Raw genomic sequence first — 27,964 nt, 5'->3', positions numbered from 1 at the left:
CTAGACCCCCGAAGGATTCTTAATATTTGTTGTTTAGGAAATAGATACGTACAGTTGAGTCATGTAATATATTGTCCCAACCCATCAGTGTTTTATCATTTGAGTTTTCTGTTTAAAGTAGCAAAAAAAAAATTATTTTATGAATTTCTGTGTGACATTTAATTGTTAAAGAAATGACCCCATTATGTAGTAATGAATAAGTATTTATCCAAACACCTTGAATTCATATTAAGTAGCATTCTGGCGTTGCAAAAGTGCTTACTTGAAAAGTGGACTCTTTGATCCTGGTTTTCCTTCTCTTTTGCATGATGTTTGATCTCAGTGTTTTAGAGTAAGTAATTTTTAAAGTCAAGATAATGCAGATGATGTTTTCATACATAACCTGTGCTCTTTCACCTTTTGTCATGTGGGTTATTCATGTATCATCCTTGTAACCTTTCCTGACAGAATCCTGTCCAAGCTTCATTTTACCACTGAAAGAAGGGACCTAACATTTTTAGGACTCCATTTGCAAAGGAAACAGACTTTAATTTACATTCATAACATTTCTCTCCTCAAATACTGAAAATCATATGAATAGCTTTAATTATACATTACAGAGATTTTTTTTCAAAGCAGACCTTGAAATAAGACTTTTAAATAACTCTTCTGACGGTTACAGATTAATCTTTTTTTTTCTGCTTTAGCAATGTTAGGTAAACTGTTTATAATTAATTTCGTATAGACAAATTAAGTAGTTCAAGAATGTGAAAGTCTAGATCAAGGGCTGTTACTTATCTTGCTTCTCCTGCCATAACAAAGCTCCCAAAATATATTAATAAATTCATGGAGTTTTTTGAATTAAATTACTAAATTACAGAGCTGTGAAAGAGAGCCCCAGAGAACATCTGGCATAGTGTGGTACTTCCCAAGAAGACTACCTTAGAAACTATCTAGAATATATGGGCATCCCTCAGAGCTGCAAGTTCTCCAGGGAATGAAGAAGCATTCATAACCTTCCTTGAAAGCCTTTTTTGACAGTTATGGAAGCACTGTTGTAGAATTGATGATTTTACGAAAATGTACCTAGAAATTATGCAGAAAGCAGAAAATCAAGACATCAATATTCCTTTTTTAATTATATGATGTTTTAATTATAAATATGAAATAATTAAGTTGCTTAGGAACCCATTTTCTTAAGTAACAGCATTTTGTGTTTAAAATACATAATTTCTGCACCCAAGTATCTGGCTCTAATAAAAATGTATTTCCTCATTAAGGGCACCTGGGTGGCTCAGTTGGTGAAGTGTCTGGCTCTTGATTTTGCCTCATGTCATGATCTTATGGTTCATGGGCTCGAGCCCCACATTGGGCTCTGTGCTGGCAGCTCGAAGCCTACTTGGGATTCACTCTCTCCCTCTTTCTCTGCCCTTCTCCTGCTGTCACACACACTCTCTCTCAAAATGAATAAATAAACATTTTTAAAAAGGTAAAAAAAAAAAGGGGCGCCTGGGTGGCTCAGTCGGTTAAGCGTCCGACTTTGGCCCAGGTCACGATCTCGCGGTATGTGAGTTCGAGCCCCGTGTCGGGCTCTGTGCTGACTGCTCAGAGCCTGGAGCCTGTTTCAGATTCTGTGTCTCCCTCTCTCTCTGACCCTCCCCTGTTCATGCTCTGTCTCTCTCTGTCTCAAAAATAAATAAATGTTTAAAAAAAAATTTTTTTTAATTAAAAAAAAGGTAAAAAAAATGAGATTTACTTATTAAAGAAAAGTCTGTATTTAGAATCCTATGCATATGATAAAAAATGTTCAGAGTTGCTTAAAAACTCATGTTCCCAAGTACCCCAAGAAATAGTCAAGGTCTCTAAGTTTTCTCTACACGGTTCCACCCTGATGTTATCAGTCATTTAAAAAACATATATGGGACCCACAGACAAAGGAAAGACTCTTCAAATCAGAGCACATGGGAGCTTAGCCCAGTTAACTTTGGCACCTGTGTTGGTAAGAAGTAACAGGTTCAGTCCTGTGTGTCTACTTAGTCCCAAGACATTTTCCTCTTGTGTATCCCCCTTCCTGGCCCCATCTGCACACACACCCTCTTTTGTACAGGGCACCGCACTGGGGAGCAGAGAAAGATTAGGATTAATCCATCATGCTACTGAATAAACAACCACAGGGCAGGTCCCAATGTCACAGGGTCATGAGCCGCCTCTCTCCACTAACAAGACAGTATGTTAAACACCGTGAGGATGATGTGGATGGAGAAAGAAGAAATTCTAGCTGGCTAACAGAAATGAATTTTGTAACTAACACAAACTTAGTCCTTTAAGTGTCAAAGCATTTAAAGGATGCTAATCATTTGTGTATAGGAATTCCCCCCAAAGTTTCCTTTTCTTTTTAGTTTAAAGGAGGATATTTAACACCACTGATCCTCTTATACTTTCTCTGTTATTGATTAAAAGTGCCTCTTCAAGATCAGCCCATATAGTGTTGTGTCAGGTTATGGGCTCCATTAAAATCCTGACAAACAGAAATATCCTCCAAGGAGGATGGCTAGGATGGGTAAAAGGATCTAACAATAAAATCAAGGGGGCCCTTTGCAATGCTTGACTGTCTGATTCTGCCTCTCTTGTCCTGTTTCCTCTTAAGTCAGTGGGTAAACTACAGTCTGCTCCCTGTTTTTGTAAATAAAGCGTTATTAGAACACAGATGTGCTCACTCACCTATTGTGTCTTCTGCTTTTGCACTAAAACTGCAGAATTGGGTAGTTGCATCAGAGACCACATTGCCCACTAAGCCTGGAACATTGACACTCTGGCCCTTTACAAAAAAAAGTTGGCCAAACTTTGCAACTGAAACGACCATTACATGCTTTCTTTTCTCATCATGCCTCCACATCTTCTCACAGGCCCTACTCTCAGCCGATAACTTGACTTCTTTTTCTGGGAAATAGAAGCCTTCAGAAAGGAATTTCCCCATTTTCCCACTATGAAATGTGCCAGCCTACCTATTTACCCTGTACTTCACCTGCCCTCCTGCGTTGGTGAGTGACATATTCACCATCCTCCCGCTGAGAGTAGATCGTGATGCTCTCTTCGTGTCTGAAGGACACGACTCCTAAAAATGCCCTCTCTCCTTCCTGCATCATCAAATTTCCCTCCATGATGGATGATTTCTAATAAAGATTAAAAGGCCAACATATCTATCACTGTAAACAAGCAAGCAAACGATCACTGTTTAGCTAGTATCCTGTTGCTTGTAACAATTCAGAGGAGTTGTCACTCTCTTTTGAACCCAGGCTAATACAACTTCTTTCCCTACCACCATTTTGTTCCCAAAAAAACCAAACAAACAAAACAAAACAAAAGCTCTATTCAAAGTCACCAATTATTGCTGTCAAATTCAGTGTCTGTTTCAATCCATCTTATTTGATATTGTAGCAACATTTGATACAGTTTTCCTTTGCCTTCTCCTTGAAACCCCTTCACTACTCCCCAGGGTCTCCTCCTGGAGCCTCTCCTTCTTAGTCCCGTTTCCTGACTACTCATCTTTCCAGCATCCAAACATGGGACTCAGTTCCCGGATTCCTTGTTATCTTTGTTTACATCACTGCATTGTAACCTCTCTTATTCCTCGGGTTTTAAATACTGTGTACACTGATGTCTCCCAAATTCCTGTCACCAGCCTGGACTTCCCCTCTTAGCCACCAAGTGGCCAACCAGGCAACAGCACTTAGATACCTCAGGGCTATCTTCCTCCCCAGTCTTCCCAATCTCAGTAAATGACAACCCTACCCTCCCAGTTGGTCAGGCTAAACCCAGTTGCTGCCCTACCTTTGGAAAATATTCAAATTCTAACCATTTCTCACCAGTTCCACCACTAAAATTTCCAAGACTTCTCTTCTCTGAAAACCAGTCCCTTATGGGTCTTCTGGTTTCAGCTACTTCTCCCCACCCAACAGTGTTTTCTCAACCCAAAAGACAGGATGATCTTGTTAAAATGTAAGTCAGATGATGCCATTCCTACATTCAAAACCTTCTAAAGGATTTCCATTTCATTCAGAAAAAGAAACCAAACCCCCTACCCAGCCCGTATGGAAACAATGTGATGCGGTCCCGCATCACCTCTTTGGCAGTTTCAGAGACCCCCCCTTACCAACTCTGCTTCGGCCATGCTGAACAACAAGCCATTCTTGTTGCTTTTCCCTCAACATGCCAAGCACATCCAAGCCTCAGGGCCCTTGCACTTGTATTCCTCTGCCTGGAACACTCTTCCTTGCTTCCTTTATTTTTTTTTTTAAGTTGGTTTATTTTGAGAGAGTGTGTGAGGAGGGGAGGGGCAGAGAGGGGGGGAGAGAGAGAGAGAGAGAGAGAGAGAGAGAGAGAGAGAGGATGAGAATCCCAAGCAGGCTCTGCACTGTCAGCACAGAGCCAGATGTGGAGCTCTAACTCACCAATTGTGAGATCATGACATGAGCTGAAATCAAGAATGAGATGCTCAACTGACTGAGCCACCCAGGTGCCCCTCTTCCTTGCTTCTTTGAGATTTCCATTCAAATCTCATTTTACTAAAGAATCCTTCCCTGACACACCTGTCTTTATAACACCTCCAGTCATTTCTTCTACTCCCTTGCCTTGCTTTATTTTCTATCGTATCATATCTTACCATCCGATATATGTTACATAATCCTCATCCCCTAGTGAATGTAAGATTCATGGCCTGTGGGGCTTTTTTGTTATGGTGGTTCAGTGCTATATTCCTAGAACTTGTAGTTCCTGACTTATGTTTGTTACTCACATAACGAAGTTACTGTTGGGTAAGTGAATGAATGAATAAAATTAGGAGCTGGGGGGTGGGGTGGTTATATATGGACAATATTAAAAGGATATAATAAATACTGGTGTTTAAGTATTTGAAAGATTGTCATATTGGATAAGAAATAGACCTAGTTTCAGGTGGCTCGGTTGGTTAAGTATCTAACGCTTGGTTTTGGCTCAGGTCATGAGTTTGAGCCCCTGGTTGGGCTCTGTGTTGGCAGTGGGGAGTCTACTTGGGATTTTCTCCCTCTCCCTCTCTCTGCCCCTCCCCAACTTGCACTGTCTCTGTCGAAAAAGAAAGTGAAATAGACCTAGTTTTGGTTGCTTTTAAAGGTAAAACTAGTCTTCATAGGTTGAAGTTGAATGATTTCAGAGTTTAGTGTGGTAAGGGACTTTCTGACAGTTGTGGGTCTCTAACAGTGCAAAGGCTGTCTGAAGACAACCAGCGATCCCTTTGCAAGGAAGTCTTGGAAATGAACTGGAGGACCACTTGTGAGGGATGTTTTAAAAATAAATCGTTGACTTTCGTAGAGCAGTTCCACTTGCTGTCCCCTGGGAATCTGATTTGGGCCACGTGAAGGATTTTTTTGTTTTCTTCCTAGTTGTTGGAGAAACTGCTAGATAAGCTATCCTTGCCTGTGGGAATAGAGATGTAGTCATTGTTTGGCATGGATGGTCCCATTTCTTCAATACCCACTCAACAAAATGGATATCTTTTCCACAAACCATGAAGACCATAAGGTTGAGCATCCTTGTTGTCCCCTTCTCCATATTTGGTCCTGTTGCTAAGTCCATTCAAATCCTGTAGGTTGTACTAGATAAAACAAGAATCCAAAATTTTGACTGTTCCTGGCAAGAGTAACTTCAGATTTCATTAGATCATTTTCTGATATGTCACTATGAACCATTTTTTAAAGAATTTGAGCAGGAACAGTTCATAATTTGTGTTATAATGAACACACTTGTTTTCTAATAAAAGTCCTAGATTATCCTCCTTCATATTATTTTTACTTAGGTACTTTGGCAAAAAAAATGTGATACTTTATGGATCATTTCCAATCCCTGATGACATTTTAAGCTTTCTTTTTCCAGTTTATTTTTAATAAACTTTTTTTTTTTTTTTTTACCATATTTCATGCGACATTGAAGATGTTTTCCTAATGCCCCATAGTAACTTTCCAGCTGTGAAAAAAAAATCGTGTGATCTTCTCGTTCACCGTGTGTTTATACATGGAATAATCTGGTCGAGTAAAAGAATTAGGAGTTTGTGTACTGGTATTTTTAGTACTCTGTATCATTTCACCCTTTTTTGTCAGAGTGGTTCCTGGCTAACTTTCCCATGAGTTTTTAACCTCTTGTGAGGCTTTGCTTATGTAACAGGAAACGGGCTGTCAGGAACAAATAGTGGCATACCAGGAGCACACTTCAGTAGCAAATGATTTAGTTTGCTCTGCCCTTCACTCTCTTAAAGTAGACTGATACACGATCTCAACTTGAAGACTTTTGCTGTGGCGTTCCTAGGTTAAAATAATACAGTTTCAACTTTGCAAAGGCAAAATATTTTACCAAGACCATGCTTTACTCCAGGCGACAGAGGAGATGAGCTTATCATAAAGCGAATTTTCCAGTGGTGTCATGTCCTGGGACTGTGGATTTAAGTATATCTTCGCTTTTTCTCCAACTCTTAAGGCAGGAGTGATGTGCAAACTCCAGGAGAGAGATGACATCGGACGAATTGAACTGGTTCAGAAGCTGGCAAGAGAAAACTGTCAGTTTTTGCAGACAGACAAAAAGGAACAGGAGAAATCTGAACACGTAAGCCCTTTTTCTCTTGGGGATGCAGGCTTGAAGGGGTGAAAAATGTTTCCGCCTCATTGTATGTTTGAAGGAAAAAAATATTTTAAATTCTTTAGTTTTGTTTTTTCCCCCCAAAAGCATACTCCTTGGTAAAAATGACAGCTGCTCAAAACTCTAAGCCAGCCGTTCATAACACTGGATTTATAAGAGAACTCTTCCCAAAAGTAAATCACATAGAAATATAAGAACACATGTAAGCAAGTACAAATGCATGTCTATTTATGATTTTGATTTGATGTCTTTCGAGTTTGACTTTGGGAATGTCAGCCCATCAGACAGTTTGTGGGGTATGAATTTTGAAAGTATATTCCTATGTACTTCTATGTTGAGTCCGGGGTGGGTCTAGTTAGCAAACAGATGTATCCTGAGTTAGTAGAAATAAATGAGAGCAGAGTAACAGATTATAGATGGTTCCCCCGGAGTGGGGGAGTCAGAAGAAGAGTTTTCCCAGTATCTTCTGAATGTTTGTGTTCCAACAAAAGTTACACTGTTCAGTTGTAGTTAAACTGGAGGAAAGGGACGCTGTGCTCGGTTCTCCTGAAAGCCGTCATTCAGACTGAGCCTTAGAACTGAGATGCCTTCCGTCAGGCCAGGGCAACAATGGCACCACTTTCTTCTGCTATGCATTGTTGTCTGCTGACTTTGTGTTGTTGTTTGTAAGACTTCGCTCCCAGTGCTCAACTATCCCGGATTGTTCATGAAGGGGAAAATTCCTCAGTGCTTATAAACATGTCTCCCTCTGATTTTAATTTTCCCTTGGAATTTTATTTTCAACCCTTTCCAAAGGGGAAAAATTGCTTCATGCCTTCTCTTCTCCAAGGCCATGAGCACAAATGTCAGATTTTTACTGAGCAGGAGAGGAGGTGAGATGTTCAAGCGTGGGAGGCTGTTTAGGTCAACATAACACATCTCTGACTGCAACATCACATCATAACAAGTGGTGTCTTGAGGGGGAGTATGATTAAGCACTTTCAAAGCCTCGTAACTGAGCTATTCAGGGGGACCATTGACTTTAAGTGAGAGTGGACATGTCAGGAGCCTTCAGTTCACTAGGGACTATTGAAAAATTCAGGGACTTGTTTAAATTGTTAAAAGCACCCTGAAGGATGACTCTGTCAAAGACTGACTCTTAATCTCCGCCATGTCCTTAGAATATTTGGGATTAGTGTGTGACTTAAGCTTCTCAAAACATTGTTTCTTTTGGTTGATTTAAATTGGAAGAGCAACAGTTTTCATTTACCATATTTTGCTGATTTCAAATTGCATGTTTCCTCCACATTTTAGCATCTCTGAAATCAGGATAAGTCTTAATGATTGGTCATATGAAAACACAACCTGGTTTAACTGTGAGCATTTATCTTTCCTAGTGGTCCTTAAAATGAATGATATGTATTACAGTGAATTGCATATTCAGTTCAGTGGAACAGCGACAGCCTGAGGGTAGGGCAAGAACTTTTAAAGTCAGACAGATAGAGTGCCACTTAACCACGGCTAGAAATCATCAGCCTTATGCCTCAAACAACTTTAGGCTTATTTAAAAAGATAGCTGTATTGCATTTGCCTTGCATTTAATTGAATCCAGAATATTATAGTTACCGTTAATGAGACTATCATATCCTCTAAATATATAAGTGAAATCTGAACTTGGTGCTGGTAATTGTAAAGACTTGTAACTTAGGATAGAAATTTAGTGGTATAAGATTTACAGCTTTGCTTATGGTTATCTACTCTCTGTTCTCTTTAATCCTTCATTTTAAGATCGTAAAATAGAACACTAAGGTTTGTTACTTTTTGCATGAATGTCGTAATATGGATGCATTACCAGCTCTGAAGTACTTATGTCCCTGAGAGAAAAAAGGTGTATAAATAAACATTGGCATTATGGCCTTTGCTACTAGACCTCACCTACTGCAGTTTAGAGTAAGGAGAGGTGAATATTCAGGATCTTTCCTCCTTAGTGATGAACATAATCTCAGCCATTCTGCCATGTCCCTCCATGCAAGATGACAGCAGATGAACTGATCTGCTCTGCAAGCTGATATTTAACAGGGCTCTACTCTATGGATTATTTGACACTAGATGCTTATACTTTTTGCAGTAATGTATTAGCAAAAAAAAAACCCATCTGGTCGATTATCTTGCTCATTTACATCTTGAGCATTTGATAGAGCTGTATACACATTGGCTTGCACTCTGAGTTCACTGTGCTCCCTGCCCTCAATCTCTTTTCAGTGGCAGTCATCTGCTCTGGCTCATGAAAACCTGGGGAGAACACGCAGTATGTATGGAGGAAACGGTCATTTACTTAATGTAAACGTAGGCCCACAGTTTCTTCTTTTACAACAGTAACAATAATGACTAAGCCCCGGAGTTAGATACAGATTTCCTTTCTTTTACGATTTTAAAATGCTTCAGCTACGTCATCTACCATTCCGGGGCCAAAGTTATTTAAGTAGACAATGGTGAAATTTGAGTTAGAATCTAAGTTACCCATTGATTTTTTTTTTTAAACTAAACTACACTGCTTCTACACTTCTAGAATACCACATCCCTTTAAATGCATAGTGCCAAAATGAAACAGCTCCTTCTTAAAGTACTACTGAATAGAAAAAGAGTAAAGCTTTTGTTGCTGGCACATCTTGTTACAAATAGGAGCTTAGAGCTTTCTGGGTAGGACATTTCTAATATTTTCTTAAACTGGTCAATGCCATTATTATAAATGCATGCAATTAGAGAAACACTTCACTGTGCTTTTGCCAAGGTATTTCTGAAAGAAAAATATTCAAATGTATAATCAGCACAAGTTTCTCAGGAAGCACTTGGTTTTCTTATTTTATATTAACAAGCTGTAAGTAAAATTAAGCAACGCTCATTACTAAGTGTTGAAAATTATGATGTGAGAACTTGAAGAAGGGGACGGAAGTTGGTTATTTCTTCTAAACATGATGATAGTGGGATTAACATTGGGTCATCAACTCTTTAAAGAAATTACCTCTTATGTAGACATCATATTTCCCCATCTTAATCTGATTATATTAACAGAGGAAGGGGCACATGTTACCAAATGGGGACGTTCAGGCTTGACTTGGAAGGCTAATGGTCACAGCACAGTTTGACAGGGAAGAGCCTCGAAGTCACAGGACTAGCAAAAGACACATGACTTGAGCCCTGGGCGATTCATGGGGAATGAAGGGGAGTGGGCTGTAAGAGAGGTTACGATTCATTTGTGTAAGACCTCATAAGGCACTGAAAGGAGTTTAGGCTTGCCTTTCTGGCAAAGGGAAGCCATCAATGAAGGGAAGTGTGGCACAATCAGGTGCGGTCTTCCTAAGATCTTTCTGGCATTGGCTTAGAGGAAAAAATGAGTGGAAAAGAGGAAAGTGTTGGAGAGAATCCTTAGAAAACTATGATAGTGAGTCAGTGAAAGGTGAAAGCCTGAACCAAGGTGGTGGCTTTGGAAATAAGAAGGCTGTAGATGACAGGAGTCACTGAGATGGTAAAACTGGCAGTATTTGATGGCTGGTGATGGCGAGGGGTGCGGGGTAAGAATGTGTGTTATATTAAGCATTTTTTAAGTTTTTATTAAGGCTTCTTTGGTATAGTGGTAGACATGAGAATATTCTGTTTAGCATTAGAATGGTTGGTCACCTTTGGTGAAAAGCTACAAGACATTTACCTTGCTTTGTTTCCTTGCAGTATGTTTCAGGTGTCTGAGACACAGACACCTGAGTATCTAGAGCACTCAGTGTTTATCTCCCTGGCAAATTGTTGGGTCAGTGTTCTGGCTTACAGCATGGGAACCGCATAAACCATCTTCTCATACCAGACCATTGGAAAATACCTTGGGCAGACAGTCTCTGGTAGCCACAAAAGTAACTGATTTTAATTTTAATAATTAAAATTAATTTAGCCAAAGCTTTGGCATTTCCTGCAATGATGTGTGCGCCTTGTTCAGAATTACCTGTGATTTTAGGGATGCTCTCTTGACCCATGTAATCTGAGTTGGCATTACTAAGCTGTTATTTTAGAATCCTCTTGATCATTTATTCATTCCATATACCTTTATTAAAGCCGGTGTCCTAGGGGATTCAGAATAACTATGGTGGCTTCTACCCTGAAGAAGTACAGTCAGGTTGTAGAGAGAAGACAATGACACAGGTAACTGAGATATAAGGAGACAGTGTTGATAATCTCCAGAGAGATACACAGAAGTTAGAAGAAGGATTTACACCCAGGGAAACAGGATTCTCTGTTACAGCAGAGGTGAAGTGTGATGTGACAGCTGGGCTAGAGTGGACTCAAGTCTGATGGCTTCTGGCTGCATCTTCTCCCAGTCATTGCAGGAGGCAGGGCTGATAAGGACAGGAACCTGGGACATCCAGAATCATGATAATCTCAAGAAAGAGGAATGACCAGGACCACCCTGCATGGAACAGACAGAACAATTACATAAGGAAGGGATGGTGGTGGCAGATGTGGGAAGGATAAAAGACAATGCGAAGGTGCCTGCTTCGTTTGAGTCCTAAGTTAGATTTGAACAGCATGTAAACTGCTCATACTTTTGTAGCCGTGAAATAGCTGTATTAAAGAATATATCTAGAGGTGGATACTTTTCTGGGACACAATGGTACTATTGCCCAGAAGAACCAAACTATTCCTAAAATGTAGCTTTGGTAGCGTATTGACTTGTAGTGTATACATGGCAGTAGTAGCTGCTAAAGTGAGTTCCTAAATTCTGAAGTGCAGAAATGTCTGTGAAATGTGTGTGAGAGCTCTGCTAAGCAGTGCTTCCCTAGGGACTCTGTCTATAGCCCTCCCTCTCCCCACCGGTTTTCTCCAGTTCCTTTGTTAAGACTGAGGACCCACCCTACTTCCTTCCCCTTTTCCCATTCACTTATGAAATATGGGTGGGAAGGGGATTTTGCACATTCTGAAGCTTAACCTTGGCGTAGTCTGCTGCCAGGGTAGCGTCCCTGTCACTCAGCCTCAACCAGGATTTCCTTTTCCCTGTTTCCTGCAGCCTCATCCTGCAATTCTGCCTACGTCAAAGGCTTCCTTGTTCACAGATGACTAGGGGAGACCTAGGGTATTCTGGCTGCTGTCCCTCTTATTTCACCTATTAAAAGTTAGTCTCTGCCTTTTTCCAACTTCTCTTTGGTCTGTTACTTTGTTTTCAAAATAAGGCTAAGCATAAGGTGAAAGCCCTCTTTTTACTCTACGTGAAACACTAAAAGCAAAAGTGGTTTTATCATTCTGTATTCAAACTTGCATTATGCATGTAGGCAAGTAAAGTTTAGAGCAACCATGGCATTACTCGAAGTTTATCAACAATTTAGTTTAACCAAGAAACTACTTAACTACAAACAGAATTTTGTAACATTATTGCTTAATAATGAAAGCCAGAATTCAGGTACATATAATGGGCAATTCATAATATGTTAAGTTGCCCGCCTGACAAACCGCTGTGTAGACATGATGTTGTTTTTCTTAATAACAAAAACTTGACTTTGCGTTGGTTTCGTGCTAAGGTCCCCTTTCATAGGAAGGAGACTTATTTGAATGAATGATTCTAGTTCGTTTTTGATCAGGATTAATATGGCCACAGAGTAACACAAAAAATGGTAGAAGATGGTCCGTGCCTCCCAGAAGTTTACAAGTGAGCTGGGGGGGAAATTCACACATGGAAACAAGTAATCTCCAAGACGGTATTTATTCAAGTGTTTTACTACTGTGACAGACATTGAGAGAGGGAAACACCCCTGATAAACACATTTCACGACTGCAGCAACCCATGCTCCTCTGCATTCCACAGCAAGGCTTACAAGTGTGGTTCGCTTCCCATGCTCTTTAAATTCTGGTTTGTTGCAATTATTTATTTATTTGTTTATTTGCCAGGAAAATGGCAGCTGAGCTGCCAGTGAAAGCGGCATGCTCATGCTGTCTGGTGGAGCCATCTGCTCATTAGCTCTGTTTTTAAGTTCTCACAAGAAGCCCATTGCAAGTCCCGACACTGATTTTTTTTTTTTAATGAGTTTCAACGTTTTTAAAGAGAGAAATTTGTCATTATGGCATTTGTTTTTTTAAATACTCAGGTTTATTTTAAAAAGCCCAGTTAAGAAAAGTGATACTGGCTCAGTTAGATTTATCAAGATCATGTTCTCAAAGATCTTGTATTCCCCCATGGGACAGACAGATGCTGCTCCCTAGGTTGATGAAGTTCTTACTCTTGTAAAATTAAAGTAGTTGTATCGTCTCTAAAATGTCTGAGAGGGGCACCTGGGTGGCTCAGTTGGTTAAGCGCCTGGCTTCAGCTCAGGTCATGATCTCCTGATCCATGAGTTCAAGCCCCACATCGGGCTCTGTGCTGACAGCTCAGAGCCTGGAGTCTGCTTCAGATTCTGTGTCTCCCTCTCTGTCTGCCTCTCTCTCTCAAAAATAAATAAACATTAGAAAAAATTTTTAAATAAAACGTCTGAGAAATCATTAAAATGAGATACTGAGAATCAGGTTATTTTTCTTTTGTTTATGCCCTCACCCCCCCCCCCACCCCCTGCCTCAGTGGTATATCTTACTCCAGACCCTGGACAACCTTGCATTATTTTCCTTTCTACCCCCATCAAGGCCTGATCTGCATTATTGCTAATAATATAACAATATCATTACCTTCTAGATTGTTGTCTGATTAGGTAACACTAGAAATCTTTGGTAGTTTGGTTTCATTTTTTGTTCATAATGGATGCCTTAACACCAAAAGGTAGGGAAAAGATGCACAGACAGATGGACAGTCCTTCACAGACAGATGGACAGTGTTTCATGACAACTGTGTACCACTGAGGCTTGGAGAAATAAGAACATGAAGAGATCTCAGGGAGAAGGAAGACATAGGTACCAACTTATAAAGTGCTTTCATTCCTGTGGAAGGTCCTGATACATCAAAGCCTGCAGAGAGCTTACACTGCAAGAAATTCAGAGGCTGAATTCGCAGTTCTCTGTGTGGTAAGTGTTCTGCAGAGTGCTATGGAAGTTTGTCACAGGGGTCTAGGGAGACATGCATACGTCCCTGAGGAAGAGAGAATCTGAAGGGCCAGAGGCATCACTAGGAGAACTGAGGAAAGACAGGCATTGCTGGCAGATGAGGGAACACGAGTGAGGATGCCAGTGTGAACGGCTCATGCCAAGAGATGATGCTGCAGCCCCAGGGGCAGAATCAAGTGGCTGGGGCATGGCCGCAGAGGGAGGGCCACGGGGGCCAGAGGATGCAGAACCTTACAGGCTTAGCCAAAAATTGTGTGCTCCTAGCCAGATAGCTTTGAGGTCTTGTGAAGAATTTAATAAGCAAGAGAGAAGAAGGTGATTTACATTTGAATTTTTGAGACTCCTCTGCTGCAGCGCCAGAATGGGTTTGCAGGAAGATGGGTCACACTCGCTTCCTTTTTTCACAGGCTTCTCTGTTGGTTTTACAGAAGCAGTCACCAGCATAAACTAAGGATTTCGTGTGAGGAGCTCCAGTCCGTGAACTTGAGCTAAAGTCCTGGGAAGGCAGAATGTCCAATTATAGCTCAATTCTGATTCTTTAGCTTTACCCTAAAATACACCACGACACTATCATTTTCTTGAAAACGCTGGCTGTGATTCAGTCCTGTTTTTATAGAAATGAATTTTGAGCTTGCGTGTCATGTGAATACTTTCTGTTAATGACATAAGCTTATATGTTCACTTTAAAAATACTTACTCTGTGGTATAATGTTTGCCTCATATTGATTCAGCCAAAGTTTGGTGATTTCTGAGTGATTCAAATACTTCAGTTGATAAAGATGAGGAAAAGAAATGTATAAAAGATTTCCATAAAAGATGGAAAGAATTTTTTTTTCCTTTTGCAATGGGAAATGGATTGAAGGAGGATTCCATCTGGCATACAGCAGCCCTAAATGTTGTCTTAAGATAGCAAAAATAGAAGATTGCTTAAAATACCATAACAGAACATAACAGACTGCGGCCAAGTGTGCAGTACATATTTCTCTGATAAATCATGTTAAATACCCACATTTTACTTAAAACATGACAATGTTCTTATTTTTCATTACATAAAAATTTGTCTTCAATTAAAAAAAAAAAAGTCCATTCCATTACTGAAGCAGGAAAGGTTTGTTTTTTTTTCTGTAGAAGTTGATGCTACAGCCCTTAGGTTTACCTGGAATAGATTTCTTAATTTTTCTGGTGGTTGTTGTTTTCCAGGATTTCCCTCCTATATTAAAAAAAAAAATGGAGAAATAAGATATGGCATGTAGATTCATTTACTGTACATTTGTCCATAATTAAGTGAACAAGGCTCAACAATTTTAAGAAGCCCTTGTAAATGTCCTCTTTGTTCAGGTTCCAGGAATGGCTGGGCATGATTGAGGCAAGCTGAGTCAGAATAAAGGATTAGGGGCTCCTCAAGATCCAAGAAGCACATAGAGGGAAAGACTAATGGTGATAATAAGACAATTAAGATGGCAGGAAGTAGCTTGGGGGTAGGGATTTGTAGGGAGGCTCATGAAAACTTAATGAGTCATAAGAGCATATCTTGGTGATTGCAAAAGTGGGGGTAGGATAGAAATAAGGTAAAATTTTGGCCCTCTGCAGTCAATGAGGAGAGAGAATGGTACTTCAAACAGATGAGTCCCTAAACCTTTCATGATCTTGCCTTGGCTAGGATTTATAGAGGTAAAACAAGCTTCATATTGACACTCTTATGAATACAGAAGTCTAATGATCCCCAAATGGTGCAATGCATAATAAAATCCTAAACTGAATTTTATGCTTGATGGATGCTATCACTTTCTTGCTGCTCAGTGAACTTACTGTTATTACAAATTGGGGGATTGTGATGATGCGTTATTTTTTGCAATCAGTCTGAGTATCCTGGAGTTTTCCTCTGAGAGTCATAGCCAATGGGAAGAACTTGAGATATCCTGTGTCCTGATTGTTTGGGTAAGAAAAACTTTCAATCAAAAACTGGCACCTGCTAAATAGGATTATAAAGTGTTCCTCTAAAATGGGCAATAAATACTATACAGTCCATTAATTCTGTTGGAAGTTTGTTAATCACAAGAAAAGGTTAGAAATATGTCCATTAATGATATCCTTCTTGTAAAAATAGATACCTTTTAATGTCTGTAATCAGAAGCAAAAAAATCATTAATAAAAATAATAATTACTAGAGATCTTTTAGGTTTGTTAGAGAAAGTTATAATTCAATCTTGGTGTTTTTATCTGTGTTCCTAAAAATGGAGTTTGTGGGGATGTAAAGTAAGGCTAGCTTGATTGAAATGACCTTTGTCCCCATAAAACATTTCTGATGAACTGCTTCTCCCCTATTTATTACCAGTTTCCCTATCAGAAAATTAACCCAGCAACTCCCAAAAGCAGGCACAAGCAATTTTGTCCGCAAAAAATAAATGGGATCATTCAGTGCTTTTCATCAAATATCCATAGGGAGGCAGAGCTCTAAAAAATTATCTCAGTATTAAAACAGTACTCAGAGATAACTCTAAAAACATGGGAACCAAGAGGGTAATTGAAGCCATGGAGATAATACTGTGTCCTCTAGTAATTTGTATGACTGGAATTTTAAAAGATGTAAGTGAACAGAACTACAAAATATAAAAATGGCAGAGACAGGTAGCACACATGGCCCCAGTTGGTGCTGATTTAGAGCAATAGGTTTGAGGTTAAGGGATAAGCCAACCAAGTGGTAAAGGGAAGATTTTGAGTGTGGGTGAGGCAGAATTCTGACTAACCTTAAAATCCAAGAGAAGAGATCTTGGAACGAAGCAGAGAGCCAATTTTATTCTGATTGTCTTCTGAGGAATATACTTGAATGCCAGATGCTTGTGGACAGAAACGTTTCATGACTTGTTGAACTATTAAATGCCATTTCCATTATAATTTGGCAATCAAGCCTGACTTTATCTCAATTTTAAGTAGATCACATTTCCGTCCCAACTCGATAAATCTCAGATTCCTGTCCTTCAGTATTATTCATACTCTTGGCATAGAGCAGAGATCTGCACAGACCTGAGGAAAGTTCACCACACCCTGGAAAAATCCTTGTTCATAAAGATCAGAGAGCCCTAGGTGTATTCAACACCTGCAGCTGTTGTTTCTCTTGTTGTACACCCCCCCCCCCCACGCCTCTGCAAGGCTTGCCACTTTGGCATCTTTGCCCTGATCTCTACTCTTACATATCACATCTGGTGACTCCAGAACCTCTGTTGAAGAATATGGTGGAAGAAGTTTTGCTAGTCCATTTTGGCCTAAACCTAAGTTTTTGAGACTACTTCAATCCGGAAGAGAAAAGCCAGAAATGGTGTCTCTTCCTTCTGAGTGACAGAGGATGGCAGGCAGCAGGCATAGCAGCCTGAGGGGCCCTAAAGAGAAGAGCTGGGTAACACAGGCTCATGGGAGACCCCGAGGGAATTGACAGTGCATTCCTTGGTTGAATGTGGTGACCTGCCAACGCTGGAGAATTCGGTCACTTACCTAACTGCGCTGAGATCTTCAGACAGAAGCCAGCATCCCTCCTCATCAGACATTGAGTTTGTCTACCATTAGCAGCTTATCTCGGATTCCCAAGCCTGAGCTCAGAGACATGATGAGAAAGAATCCTGGTAGGTGAGGATGGGTGGCAGCCAAATAGCTATTCAGCTTGCTGCTGCCAGTAGTGATCATTCAGCCATTACACATAAAATTAACTTGGTTGAGGGCCCAATTTTTAAGCTCAGTAGAACTTTCTCCTTCTCATATATAGAGCAGATTTTTCAAATACCTGGCTAAGATTAATTTAGTCTTGCCTTCATTCATTAAGAAAAACATTTGTTGAGCACCTATGACCCAGGCACCACACAAAACAGAGCAGATACAGGAGTGAGCAAGATCTGATTTGAGCCTCAAAGGCCCCCTCCCCTCTCTACAGAGGGAGAGAACAAAGATAGGAGACTGAAGAGGACCACCCTACACACAGAAGAAAGGGGCATACTTTGAATAAGGTATTTGTTTCCAGAAAATTGTTACTTCACATTCCTGTGAGGCATTTGCTAAATTCAGCATCATTTTGTACTTCCTGGGTTAGGACCGGGAAAGGACATAAATCATAAAAGGCAAAGGTCATACTTCTCAAATCTAAAGAAAGTTACATATTGTTGGCATTTGCCATTTTCCCCTCCTCCCATGTGCTAGCTACGAAATACACTTTTTTAAATAGTATACTGTTTATAGTTTGGGGCCTGTTTTACTGATTGAATTTGCTTCTGAAAACAAGTTTCTTGAAGAGGTTATAGGTGTTTTAATAATCGACAGCAAGGTATTAGGCACCTTGCTGGAGTTTATAGCACATTTCTGTGAAAGATTTTTTTTTTTGCTTTAAAATTGTTCTGCTGATTGCAAAAGTAATACATGGCTTTTGCAGAAAATTTAAAAATATTAGAAAGCTACAGGAAGAAAAATTTAGTGGGCAACCATGATTGTCCCTCACCTTGCCCAGTGTGTCAGTATATACATTATGAGTCTTGCCTTATGTTTTCGTGGCGTACTTTACTTAATCACCCTTCAGTTTGGGCACAAATATGTTTACAAATTTTGCTGTTATAAATGATCTGACATGTACAACTCTAGAAAATTTTTTACCTAAATTTTTAAAATAAAGTTTGATTTATTTTGAGGGAGAGAGAGAGAGAGAGAGTGTGTGTGTGTGTGTGTGTGTGTGAGCAGAGGAGGGGTAGAGACAGAGCGAGAGGAAAATTCCAAGCAGGCTCTGCACTGTCATCGTGGAGCTGGACCTGGAAACTCATGAACCACAAGATCATGATGTGAGCCAAAACCAAGAGTCTCATACTTAACCGACTGAGCCACCTAGGCACCCTAATTTTATATTTCTTAAGGATAAACTCCTAGCTTAGTAATTTCTACTTACAGGTATGAAATGTTCATCTCTTTTATGTTTTTGCTCAGTTACTTTCCATAAAGCTTGTGCCAGTTTTCACTTACATCAGCGATACGTGAAAGTACTTGTTTTGTAATGTCCTCACCCTTATCCTCATTGAACATTGTGATTCTCAGGGGGAAAACTTAATTATTATTTTTGGTTGATGGGGGGAAAGTATTACCTAGTTCAAATTCAAATTTCTTATGAGGTTGGATATTTGCAATTTATATCAATGCATTATCCTTCTTCTATAAATAACCTGTTTACCTCCTTTGCCCATTTTTCCATTGGAATTTTTCTCATTGATTTGAATAAGTTCTTTATATATTAAGCATATGCATCCTATTTGCTGCATGTAGTTTTCTCCCATTTGTTTCTTGTTTACTTTTTTTATATGTATATGAGCAAAACAGTTGATTCACATTTTTTAATTTTTAAAACTACCGTGAAAATGAAAAAGTCCTTCCCCGTTCTGTGGCCAGATACTCAATTTTATTTTCTTCTATTTCTTCTAGAATTGAACTTTTCACTTCTGTCTTCAGTTGATTTACTATTTTGTTACCAGTGTTTAAAAAATCCATTTTATTCTGGAGGAATTAAAATTCTGTTAACAAACTTCCTCCAAATTAAATATATTGAGTACAAATGGAGTGAGTCACATTACCTCTTTGAGCTTCAGTTTTCTCATCTATAAAGTTAGGAGATGAGTGCTCTAAGATTTCTTCTACCTCTGAAATTCTTTTCTTAACTTGAAGACACCCCGCCCCCAAATTCATCAGCATCCTTACTTTTGAGTGTTGGTACTTCTTGGGAAATTGTTGCCATTTTATAGCAGATAACAATTGATTACCCAGGAGGCTTTCAGTAGGCATTTTCTACTCTGATGGAACATGTCTATCAATGCCAAGAATCATTCTGTTCTTTTATGTTCTAAAAATACTCCTGCGGATAGAACTTCTAAAAATTTACTCTCTGTGAAATAGTGTTGATATGGGACAGATGGCTGATCGAGCATATCCAGCTACAAGTACCTCTGCTATCAGGGTATATTAGTTATATTTCATGTCAAGTCATTAAATACTTGGAATTGTTTTCCTGAGTTCAGAATGTCCTGAAGAGGATTGAGAAATGCAATTCCCAAATAATGACAAACCAAAAAAATGTTAGATCTTACTGCCTTGAACTCTTAGAAATAACAAGGAAGTGGACTAGCTGTTTATACTGGCTAATAAGTTCATTAACTAACCACTATCCACAGCCTAGCTCCCAACTACTCCTTTAAAAAAAATGCAGATTTATAGCTCTCCTATAAAGAATTTACTCTTTGAGGGCAATCCCCATTTTTATTTGGACTTTCATCCCCAGTGTCTAGCGCTAGGCTTTCAATCAATGTTTGAATCCAACAGAGAAGGCATTTGTAGGTGGTCTGAGATGTTTTTCCCAAGTTCAACCAAACCAAATCTGTACAAATCCAAAGTTTTACCAGATCCAGGCTTCCAGTTCTATGGAGATTTTCAGCTTTCAATGAAAGATTTTGTACTATAGGGAATTTACCTGAAAAAGCAGGCAGAAAAGACCGGGAGATTCATCACCAACAGTCAGTTTGTAAGTGTAGACAAGCCTTTGGGAGAATTCATACTTGGTAAAAAGTAGACAAAAAGCTTTGAATCTTGAGTCACAGTTTACGGAGCAAGGATTTTACCCTAGGCAGGTTTGTCTATGATGATTTCGATCCTCTTTGGCACTCAAGTACAAGTTAATATTCAGAAAAATAGAAAGTATTTTTATCTATATTGTATCATTGAAGTACTTCCATTTCTTTCCAGTGTATCTTTTCTTCACACACACCCATCCCCCACCCCAGAAAAAGAGGGAGAAAGACCAATACTATGCAACCAAATTTATTTTTGTCTTATTTTAACCACGTCTCTTTTTTTTACCTTCTAATTTTGTTTGTATGCCTCTCACATAGTTTTAGCAATATTTCATTGCATTTTAAATTCTCTTGACCTATTTTAATACCAACTTTCTATACTTTTGCAATGAACCAAGAGTAATACAATCTTACCTTTCTCCCAGTCTGCTTTCAAGCTGGGGAATGAGGTTTTTGAGATGTTTACTGCAGAGACCAAAGGTGTGCCTCTCTAAAAACACCAAGGAATGTACAAAACATGAAAAAACAAGAATATTTTCTTAAGTTGCTTGTGTTTCCTTGTCTCCATGCCATATGATCTAGCAGTTGGTACGCTAACTAGGAATTTTTCATTCCCTAACTTGCGTAAGTACTCAGGCTGCCTCTTTTATTACTGCTTTGCCCTCTCTAAAGTTAAAAATGCATGCATATGTGTGCACACACGCAGACACACACATGTAAACACACATTTACATAAACACAAAAGAGATTTGGGAAGAGTTACAGAGTTCCTTGACTTGGGAGCCTTCCCATTTTCCAAGCATATTACTTTATACTTTCTTTACTTTTTATTAAAACTTGTTTTCTGGCTTTACTGAGATATCATTGACAAATAAAAACCACATATGAAGTGTACAGTGGGATGTTTTGATGTATGCATACATTGTAGTCATTATCCCAATCAAGCTAATTAACATATCCGTACCTCACAGTCACATGATATGTGTATGTCTGTGTGTGGTGAGAACACTTTAGATCTACTCGTAGCAAATTTCAAGTATTCACAACTTTGTAAATTTGAAGAATACTTCTGAGTCTGTTCAGAGCTAGCTTTTTCAAGTAATTTCAGTTGATAATTGGGTTTTCACTTAATGGCGAAGTATTTTCAAATAACTGAATTTCCTACAGGAGGAATTTGAAAGGAGAAGCCAAAGCTATAGGGAACAGTCAGGGCTAGCTTATCAAGTACTGTGCTAAAAATCCCTACTGTCCTCTTGTTACTCAGATTTTAAAGGCTTCTATAAAACTACTTACTGTGCCTTATTCAAACCCCAAGTGACAAGGATATCTACAACTAAAATGTGGAAACTTTGAGTCATAATTTAGCACAGGTTTTCATCCCATCTCTCGGCTACTTGGGGAGAGTGTCAAGATATTTTCCCTTTAGAATAACTTTGCAAGTATGTCACACACACATGCAGGGACACACACATGCAGTTGAAATTATTTGAGAATACTTGGAAACTAGAAGATATTTCTAGATAATATTTATATTTGTCACGTTTGTAAAATCTAGGAAACAAGATTTCAGATTTTTTTTTTTTCTGTCTCCGGTAACACACGTATTGTATTTTGAGGGCCGTCAGGATAAACCAGTAATGAGAGACAGAAATAAGAGCTGTTGTCGGCACTAAATCATCTCAGGTTTTCGCAGATACGTCGCAAGTGTATCCGTCTGCATGGATGCCACGTATTGACGGAATTCACATTTGCAAAATATTGACAGTTTTACTCCAGGGACCCTGGTCGTTGAATTTTTTTCCCCTTTGTTCTTCTGCATGTTAGGAAATGCTTACAGATCTAGGATTTGAAGCATCCTCCTATCTTCTGAATTACCTTCAGGTAGGCTTCTATCAGGTCATATATGCACAAGGCAATGTCCTCAATTGCCTTTTGACCTAGACGTCTTAATTCCAGAGAAGCTAAGAGGTGAGTCTTGGGTGATTCCTAGCTGATCCTTTGTATATTTATTTCCTTGGGTCCACTAACAAGGGTGAGTGTATGTAACTCATGAGTCTCAGAAGGAAATGACCATCATGTCTGGGGCAGAAAATCAACAGAAGCAGGGGGATTCAGTGGCCTGACCCCAGTGACAATGGCTGACATCACAGGTTGTTGACTGCTGCTGATGTTTTCTCGTATTTACACGTTAGACTTGCTCATGCTAAAAGATGCTGACTCCTCTCTTACAGATAGTCAGGAACCCTCCCAAAGACGAGGAGCTCATAAAGCTCCTTAAAAAAAAAGCTTAAAATTTTATTTGAAAAATGTAAAAGTCAGAGACCACTGAAATTCATTGTCTCCCTTCTTTTAGATTTTAGCTTCTAGAAGTATATGGCTTTTTGGTGAGGGAGACTTAGGCTTGAGGGGTGAGGTGGATACCAGAGAGAAACTATCTTGCACTCCCATGAAAATGAAGTTTCTCAATCCCCATCCCCGTTCTCTAACAGAGGGCATCCAGCCTTCTTTACTCCAAGTTCAGTGAGCTCTGTAATTAACTTGCCGTGATGGCCTCTGGCTCTCTGTGGTACATACAGCACCAGACGGAGTAGTTTTCAATGCAACTGAAAAAGTTTGATAACATTATTTGTGTTTCTTTAAATATGGATGATATTTAAACACATACATGTGAACAAAATTGTAGCAAGGCCCTGATAAAAATTCAGTTTGTAACATTTTGTCCTTCATATGCTTGGATGGCATACACTTAGAGTATAGTTTTATGTTGTTCTGCATCCATTTATTGAGTGCTTTCTCTATGTCCAGCACTCATAACTAGGTCAGTAAGGTTGGTATTATCGCATTTCACAGGAAGGAAAACTGTTGCTGAGAGAGATTGAACAGCCCCATTAAGACCACCCAGCAAATCTAGGATTTGAACTCAGGCAGGTCTGTCTTCACTTTGGTGACTATCAGTTTAACTGAATTCAGGTCATAGGTTCTTTGAAGGGCTGCCATCATCTGAGTTTGATTTTTGTGCTAAGAATTGGTTATTACCAATGAAATACAAATGGACCATATCTCTGGCATGGGGTCTGGTGGAAGGGAGCTTAGTAAGGTGTGTTGATTGTTCAGCAAATTATTTTATCTGGGAATTGGTGATGATAAAGGTAGTTTGGTGGTACGATGCTAGGACTTTTGCATACACAGTCTTTTTTAGTGCCTAAGAACCTTCTGAGAAGCATAAATCCTCATATTTCAAATGACATTTTGGGATTTGGGGAGTACATTTTCCTCCCGGAACACAGCTATTAAATGGTCGTGGGATTTTACTTTAGATAAGGCAAACCCTGTAACTTCTCTCCACTCAGGATAGTTTGCGGCTGCCTCTGCAGCTGTGAACCCAGACTCTCTGTGAGGACAGGGCTGTCCCTGGATGAGAAGTGGCTCACAAGGTCTCGGAGTCAGAATCAAGCTTCGTTTCTCATATGGGTGAGCTGTGTCCATTACTCAGACTTTTTGCCTACATCTGACTTTGGGGCATCAGTTCCTAGCTACAGGCGATCTAGAGCTTGTCCTTTTGTTCTGTAGGCTTGTAACTTGAATTTCTCCTTTCTGCCCTAGCCTGCTATCTGGACTGAATCCCTGTGTGGCTGAACCCCTGCCTCCTTGCCTCTATCTCTCTGTCCTTAATCTTGGGCCATTCTGATGGACAGTATTTCTATCCACTTATCCATAATTCACCAGGCCCATCATTGATTTATAGGCACTGTTGTTCCGAATGGTAACAACAGCACAGAGAACAAAACCAAGCCCCTGTTCTCATGCAGCTAATATCAGAGTAGAATTTGTCTTGCCATTTCCCCCTCTCCTTTCTCCCCTTCATCCTCACCCCCAAATCTGGTCCTCAACCAAGAACTTTTATACTGGAACCAGAGGAGGACTTGCTGGGAAATACTTATCAAAATTTAAGCTTTTACTGATAGTGTGGAGCCTGCTTGGGATTCTGTCTCTTCTTCTCGACGACCTTGCCCTACTCATGTTCTTTCTCTCTCTCTCTCTCTCAAAATAAATAAACTAAAAAATTTAAGCTTTTATGATAAAAATGACATCTTTATGGTTTAACAGCTCTCAGGGATCACATAGGGAATGTTGGGTATGGAGCAAGGGGGAATCTGAGTTGTAGTAAACCCATGTAGGAAGACTATTAAGACGCTAAAGCATGCAGGGATTAGATTAAGTCAGGTAAGGGAATACTAACATACGCTACTCTAAAGCTCTTAGATTTTTGAGTTGCTTTCCTGACAACGAGATGATGGACTCCATGACCTATGTGGAAGCATCTAAGTTAATGGTAAGTTGACCCAAGCTTCTCTGAAAATGGAAAGGCCAGACATGCTACACCACCTACATTACATCCTCTCCTCCATTTGTACCTCTGCTCTGTGCTGGTGGGCCAGTGAGTCCTGACTCCTGTGGACTGTATCACCCAGGCTCTCTTGGATGCCACCTCCAAATGGGATGTGGCCAGTGGGGGCCCCCACAGGAGATCAGAGCACAGAAGGGAAGGAAGGTCAGGGTGGTGGTTCTTCCCACCTCTGTCCTGCTTCCTCCCACAGTTGTGGCCATGACTGCATCCCTCCATGACTATAGCTCCTCCCTGGGAGCCTCTCATTGACATCTCCAGCTCCTGGTGGGATCCAGCCCTCACTGTTACCTCCTCTTGCTTGAAAGCCCAAGGGTGGTTAAGATCTCCCTCTTTGCTGGTTATGTCACCATTTTCTGGTTAATTTCCTCCAAGCTACCTGCACTTCTGTAAGTAATCCCTTCATTAAACACTTGCAGAACTCTAGCTGAGTGTGCCTCTCCTTTTTTGCCAGAGTAATCAATCAAGCTAATACAGCGTATTGCAGTATACTTGGGATGAAAAGATAATGACTTTATATTTCAAGATATTTCAGCCTATTCCTATTTCTTCTTCTCAGTTGTTCATTAGGTTGACTTGCTGAAGTTGGCCTCGGGATAAAATTCCTAGGCTTGCCCTGATATTAGGATCCTTAGACAACTTGTTGTACATAATAATAATTACTAGAGGCAATGAAATTTAATAAATACCGTTCTTCTCTAGCAGCCACAGCTTTCCATCCAGACATGTTTACTGGGTTCCTGTGGGAGTTTGGTCATATTCACTAACAACTTTGTGTTTGCTTTTATACCTATGGAAAAGCAGACTGTACCTGGATTTTGTGAGTTTGGGGATGATGAATCCTATTAGTTCTCTTTAGGCTTTCAGTTGAGTTTTAATCTCAGTATGTGTGGGATTGGGAAAAAGAAAAAAAAAAAAGGAACCAGGTATCATTATTTACTCTTTGTGCCAGAGTAGCCCGTGCAAAGATGTAATTGTCAGGTCAGTGCTTCGTGGTCCAGGAAGTCTAAACCACTGCTCTCCTTGACACACATCTGCTTACTTAATCTTTTTCTTAGTGTATTCTCTCCATCAGACTTTTACTTTTTCTCCATGAGAAAAAAGAATCATGAGATACATTGTCAGCAAATTCTGTGAAGGTTGTTTTCAGACAAAATTGTTTCTGGCTGGGGAGATTTTTTTTCTGATAAGTATTTTAATTCTGCCATACCCACATTTACGGTACAAGAATAGATGTGGGCATTGGTGGTTTGGTTTTCAAAGCTGTGTGTGAATTTCCGTAGTACAAGATGAAGAGATACCTAACTGCTAAATCATGTGCGTCTTTGCTATTTAGGAGAGCTAATACTTTGGGCTTTTGTGAGAAAACTGAAGTCAAAACAGTGAATTTTGTGGAATCTTAGTATCGGATAAGACACCAAGGTCATCTTGTCTGGACCCACTCTAACTGAAGAACCATCTTCCCTTGTTGCATAATATTGTTGACAGGCTCTGCTCTAGCTTAAGGGAAAGCTCATTCCGTATCTGTTGTCAGTACTTCCTTAAATTGAAACACAATCAGCCTCTTTTATCTGGCCACCCATTAATGGAAGGTCACCTTTCCAGAACATCATGAGTAATCCTATGGCTTGCTCTCCCACAGGAAGGGTAGCTCAGAGAATGGAAATTACCTACCAGGATTTCATTCTCCTGAGCTTTTCTTTCTTAGACATTCCAGCTACATGAACTATACCTCCCAGGGCATGTTTCTCAGAACTCTTTGTAGCTCCTTGGCATAGGGCCCTGTGTACCCTAGTCAGCAAAGTCCTGTGCCCACAGGCTTATCACAGCCCAGTTTGGGGGTAGTTTGGGGGTGGGTTGGTTGGTTTTTGAGGTAAAATTCACATTTTAAAGAGGACAATTCAGTATCTGCCCAGTGCTTGAGCCTATCAGGCCCAGTCAGCTAATGCACTAGAAGTCCCACCAGCCTTAACCTGCCTGTCTCTGTGTACCCAAGTTGGGTGGGCACAGGTGCCCACAGTCTCACATACTCCTCTGATCTCTGCCATGTTTAACTCTGTTCCTGCCAGCACTTCATTTTTCCTTTGCTGGTTCTTGAGCTTTGCCTTGGCCTGAGCTGGTTTAGGTGTGGTCCTGATACAATGCTCAGCCCTTCCCAACCCTCTTCTCTTTTAATTCTGACCCTTGATGGCTTTTCCAAACCACACAGACCATCTAGAACTGAAAACTGGCTACCCTAGTAGTTTTGAGCCTCACCAAAACTTAGACACACCTGTTGTGTGACCCACCAAGTAGTTTGGCCTGCTTTGGCTACCAGCATGAGGGTAAACCACGTCCCCTCCAACAGTTAGGTTAGAGTTCCAGTGCATTAGCTGCCTGGGCCTGATAGGCTCAAGGTTAGACCAAGAAGGCTGTGTGATGAAGGAGTCCTAACAAGCTCTTGGTTCTGCATGCTGTCTTAGTCCATGCAGGTTGTTAGGACAGGACACAACGCACCGAGTGACTTATAAACAATGGAGATTTTTTTTGTCACAGTTCTGGAGGCTAGAAGTTCAAGATCAAGGCTTTGGCAAATTCATGGTGTAATGAGAGGTTGCTTTCTGGTTCATAGCCATCATTTCATTGTGTCCTCAGGTGGTGGGAGAGGCAAAGGAACTTTCTGGGGGCTCTTTTAGAAGGGCACCAATTCCATTCATGAGGGCTCCACCCTCATGACCTAATCACCTCCCAAAGGTCCCACCTCTAGATACCTTCCCACTGGGGATTAGGTTTCAACATAGGAATTTTGGGAGGGGGGCACATTCAGTCCATAGCAAATGCCTTCCTATAAATAAGTTAAGATCTTTAAGTACTATTTTCATAAACTTGAGGGGCAACAGCATTACAATTTGTGCTGCTTGTATGACTTCTTGAATGCCATGGCATCAAGCCTCGTGATTCTTTGTTTTCTCCATCTGAAAGTTTATCTGATGCTGCCTGCTTCAGACAGGTTTGATGATGGAACACTGGGCCATGAGAAGTTGCTGAAGATCTCGATTAGGGCCAAGCAGGAGGAGATTAGAGAGTACAAAACATACATCTTGCCCAGTTCATAATTTAGCCCACAATTTGATCTGTTCATGCCCACCCCCTTTTTATGTGCCCTAGACCCAAGGACAATACCATTTAGTGAATGCCTTCCTAGTGCTGTGTTAGTTACATGGTGTCTTATATGTTAGTTGCATGGAGGCTTAGTTTGGTAGATAGAATAAATAATTATAACATTCAAGTTTGAAACACAACTAGCTCC

The 27,964-nt window shown here is 40.1% G+C and overlaps 1 protein-coding gene across 1 annotated transcript in view; it reads left to right on the top strand.

Annotated features, from left to right (window-relative positions):
* The window catches only part of RAPGEF5 (Rap guanine nucleotide exchange factor 5), a 225,865-nt gene that overhangs the window by 117,639 nt on the left and 80,262 nt on the right, over window positions 1-27,964 (top strand). Inside the window, exon 9 of the mRNA XM_042919932.1 lies at window positions 6,484-6,609. Coding sequence (XP_042775866.1) covers window positions 6,484-6,609 — 126 coding nt within the window. The remainder of the gene's footprint in view (window positions 1-6,483; window positions 6,610-27,964) is intronic.

The sequence above is a fragment of the Panthera leo genome, chromosome A2 (assembly GCF_018350215.1).
Source record: "Panthera leo isolate Ple1 chromosome A2, P.leo_Ple1_pat1.1, whole genome shotgun sequence".
In the NCBI taxonomy this organism is placed as follows: domain Eukaryota; kingdom Metazoa; phylum Chordata; class Mammalia; order Carnivora; family Felidae; genus Panthera; species Panthera leo.
This window is presented reverse-complemented; position numbering and strand designations above follow the sequence as displayed.